Below are 2,186 nucleotides of genomic sequence, written 5' to 3' on the forward strand. Positions count from 1 at the left end.
ATCATTATGTTGGAACAGTATAAACAATAAAAATGATCAAATATATATATATATATATATATATATAGATAATCTCGATTGACAATTATAACGAAATAGGACCAAAAAAACTTTACAGTAAGTGATTATTAAATCTCACCTTATTTTCAATTAAATAATCTTAATAAAAAAAAATTAATTTCACAATTATATTTTTCTATAAATGAAGTAATTAAACCTCGTGGAAATACAATGTAACAATATATTAATTATTAGAAATTTTTTTATATCAATAGTAAACAAAAATATAAAAAAATTATATTTATAACCTAATATTTATAACATTTTCATCGTTATTTCTACAAAATTTGAATTCCGTGTACCTACTAATGTATTTTGCAATTTTTCAATGTTGCAATCTTACAATTAAGTATTCAAATTGTTATTTTGTTATCCCATAAAATTAAACAGTATATTTTACTATATTATAATTCAGTATTAAAATGTAATTACAAAATTAATATATTGATTAAGTTTTATAAATTATGTGATGTTAAAACCGAATGATTAAATTTTATTATGTTCTTAAGACATAATTATATTAATGCTTATTCGACCAATCAACGTACGAATGAGTTGAATATAATCCTTTTCTTAATTAAAAAATATATTTCTGCTTACGACGAATAAAGAAAATTTTAATACTTTACTAATAAGAGGATGTTATATTATTATGCATATAAATATACGTATATATGTATAAATGTATGGGTATATTAAAAAAATGTACGTCCATGCATCTTTCACTTCGAATTAATACTATTTATTTTTGTATGTTGAAATGTTTTCAACTAAGAAAAAATTTATTTGAAAAATAATTTTTTATACAACGCATAATTTAAATAACACAAATTTTTAACTTAATTCTGATAAATTGAATTTATTAGCTAAATAAAAAGAAAAATGACTAAGCAAATAATTTCATTATCTAATATAATTATTATGGGATTAAAAAATTGAAATATAATTTCTATATCTCATTCACTCTGCATTCGCGCTGATTTTATAAAGCTGTATAGATCCATTTATTGTAATAACTAAATTAAAACAAAGAATCAAATTAGCCAAGACTATTTTCAAACATTAGAAATATATACTCGAATATCTCTTTTTCAGACACTGACGATAGAATCGATTCTCCATATAATCATATTTATGGAAGGTTACCTATCCCAACGAGAGGCATGATACCACCAACACCTCGTGCTATGTTCATCGGCGAGTGGGATTAAAATTTAATAGAAATTTGATTTCTTTCTCCTTTACGTTTCCTTTCAGTTTCACGATTTCTTCTCTACTTCTTTAACGCCTGGCTCTTGCTCTTTATAATTTATACTTATAAAACTTGTATATTGTTAATGTACAACATAAATACTCAAATATTTTTTAAGTGTAGAGGGTTGTACTTTATGTTTGTTTTTTTGTTTTTTTTTTTTTATATATATATATTTTTCGAAATTCATTCTTTTAATTTTATTATTTCCTTTTAATTTCTTTAAAATCTATGCAAGCTATTAAATACTTGATAATGTTTAGAAAATAAGGAGAAAAATTGTAAAATACTAGATGTAAATTGTTAATCGTATTTTTGTAATTCATAATGAATATTTAAAAAAAAAAAAAAAAAAAAAAAAAAAAAAAAAAAAAAAAAAAAAACACAGAAGACTAGTGTGCCATGTTAATGGAGAACAGTGGCAAATGTTGACTCTCTTCTCATTCTTACGTCGACTAAAGAAAAATATTTTATTCGATATACATAGCGAATGCTTTAAGTAAACCAAGTTATTTTTTAATTTAAATTCAGTAAATAAAGAACTTTAATTAAAGAATGCGTGTTTTTTAATTAAGAGAAATATTAATTTGATGATTTGTAAGGTTATTATAAATATAATATTAAATGATATATATTAAAAAAAAAAAAAACTTATAAAAAGTTATATTTGCTAAAAATTCTGGTTAATATATTACAATGATTGACACATATGTATAGTGCAATAAACAGCAGTGAAATTAATTGACACTTCTGTGTATATAAAATATTATTACTGGAAGTCCAAATATATTTTCGTATTAAATTAAGAAGAAACTTATAAATCGTCAATTCCCTCTGTTTTTCAAGTCTTTTACTTTATAAATACGAACGAGCC

The 2,186-nt window shown here is 21.7% G+C and overlaps 2 protein-coding genes across 3 annotated transcripts in view; one reads left to right on the top strand and one right to left on the bottom strand.

Annotated features, from left to right (window-relative positions):
* exp (expansion) overlaps positions 1 to 1,398 on the top strand; it is a 114,420-nt gene extending 113,022 nt beyond the window's left edge. Inside the window, exon 11 of the mRNA XM_011498076.1 lies at positions 1,156 to 1,398. Within this exon, the coding sequence (XP_011496378.1) occupies positions 1,156 to 1,271 (116 nt within the window). The 3' untranslated portion in view covers positions 1,272 to 1,398. The remainder of the gene's footprint in view (positions 1 to 1,155) is intronic.
* A 560-nt stretch (positions 1,399 to 1,958) lies between these two features.
* Positions 1,959 to 2,186, bottom strand: part of Stt3A (catalytic subunit 3A of the oligosaccharyltransferase complex) — an 8,909-nt gene continuing 8,681 nt past the window's right edge. For both annotated transcript variants that reach the window (XM_011498078.1, XM_011498077.1), the window contains exon 11: positions 1,959 to 2,186. This exon is cut by the window's right edge and continues 98 nt beyond it. In XM_011498078.1, the coding sequence (XP_011496380.1) occupies positions 2,163 to 2,186 (24 nt within the window). In that variant the 3' untranslated portion in view covers positions 1,959 to 2,162.

Source organism: Ceratosolen solmsi, unplaced genomic scaffold (genome assembly GCF_000503995.2).
Source record: "Ceratosolen solmsi marchali unplaced genomic scaffold, CerSol_1.0 scaffold14, whole genome shotgun sequence".
In the NCBI taxonomy this organism is placed as follows: Eukaryota; Metazoa; Arthropoda; class Insecta; order Hymenoptera; family Agaonidae; genus Ceratosolen; species Ceratosolen solmsi.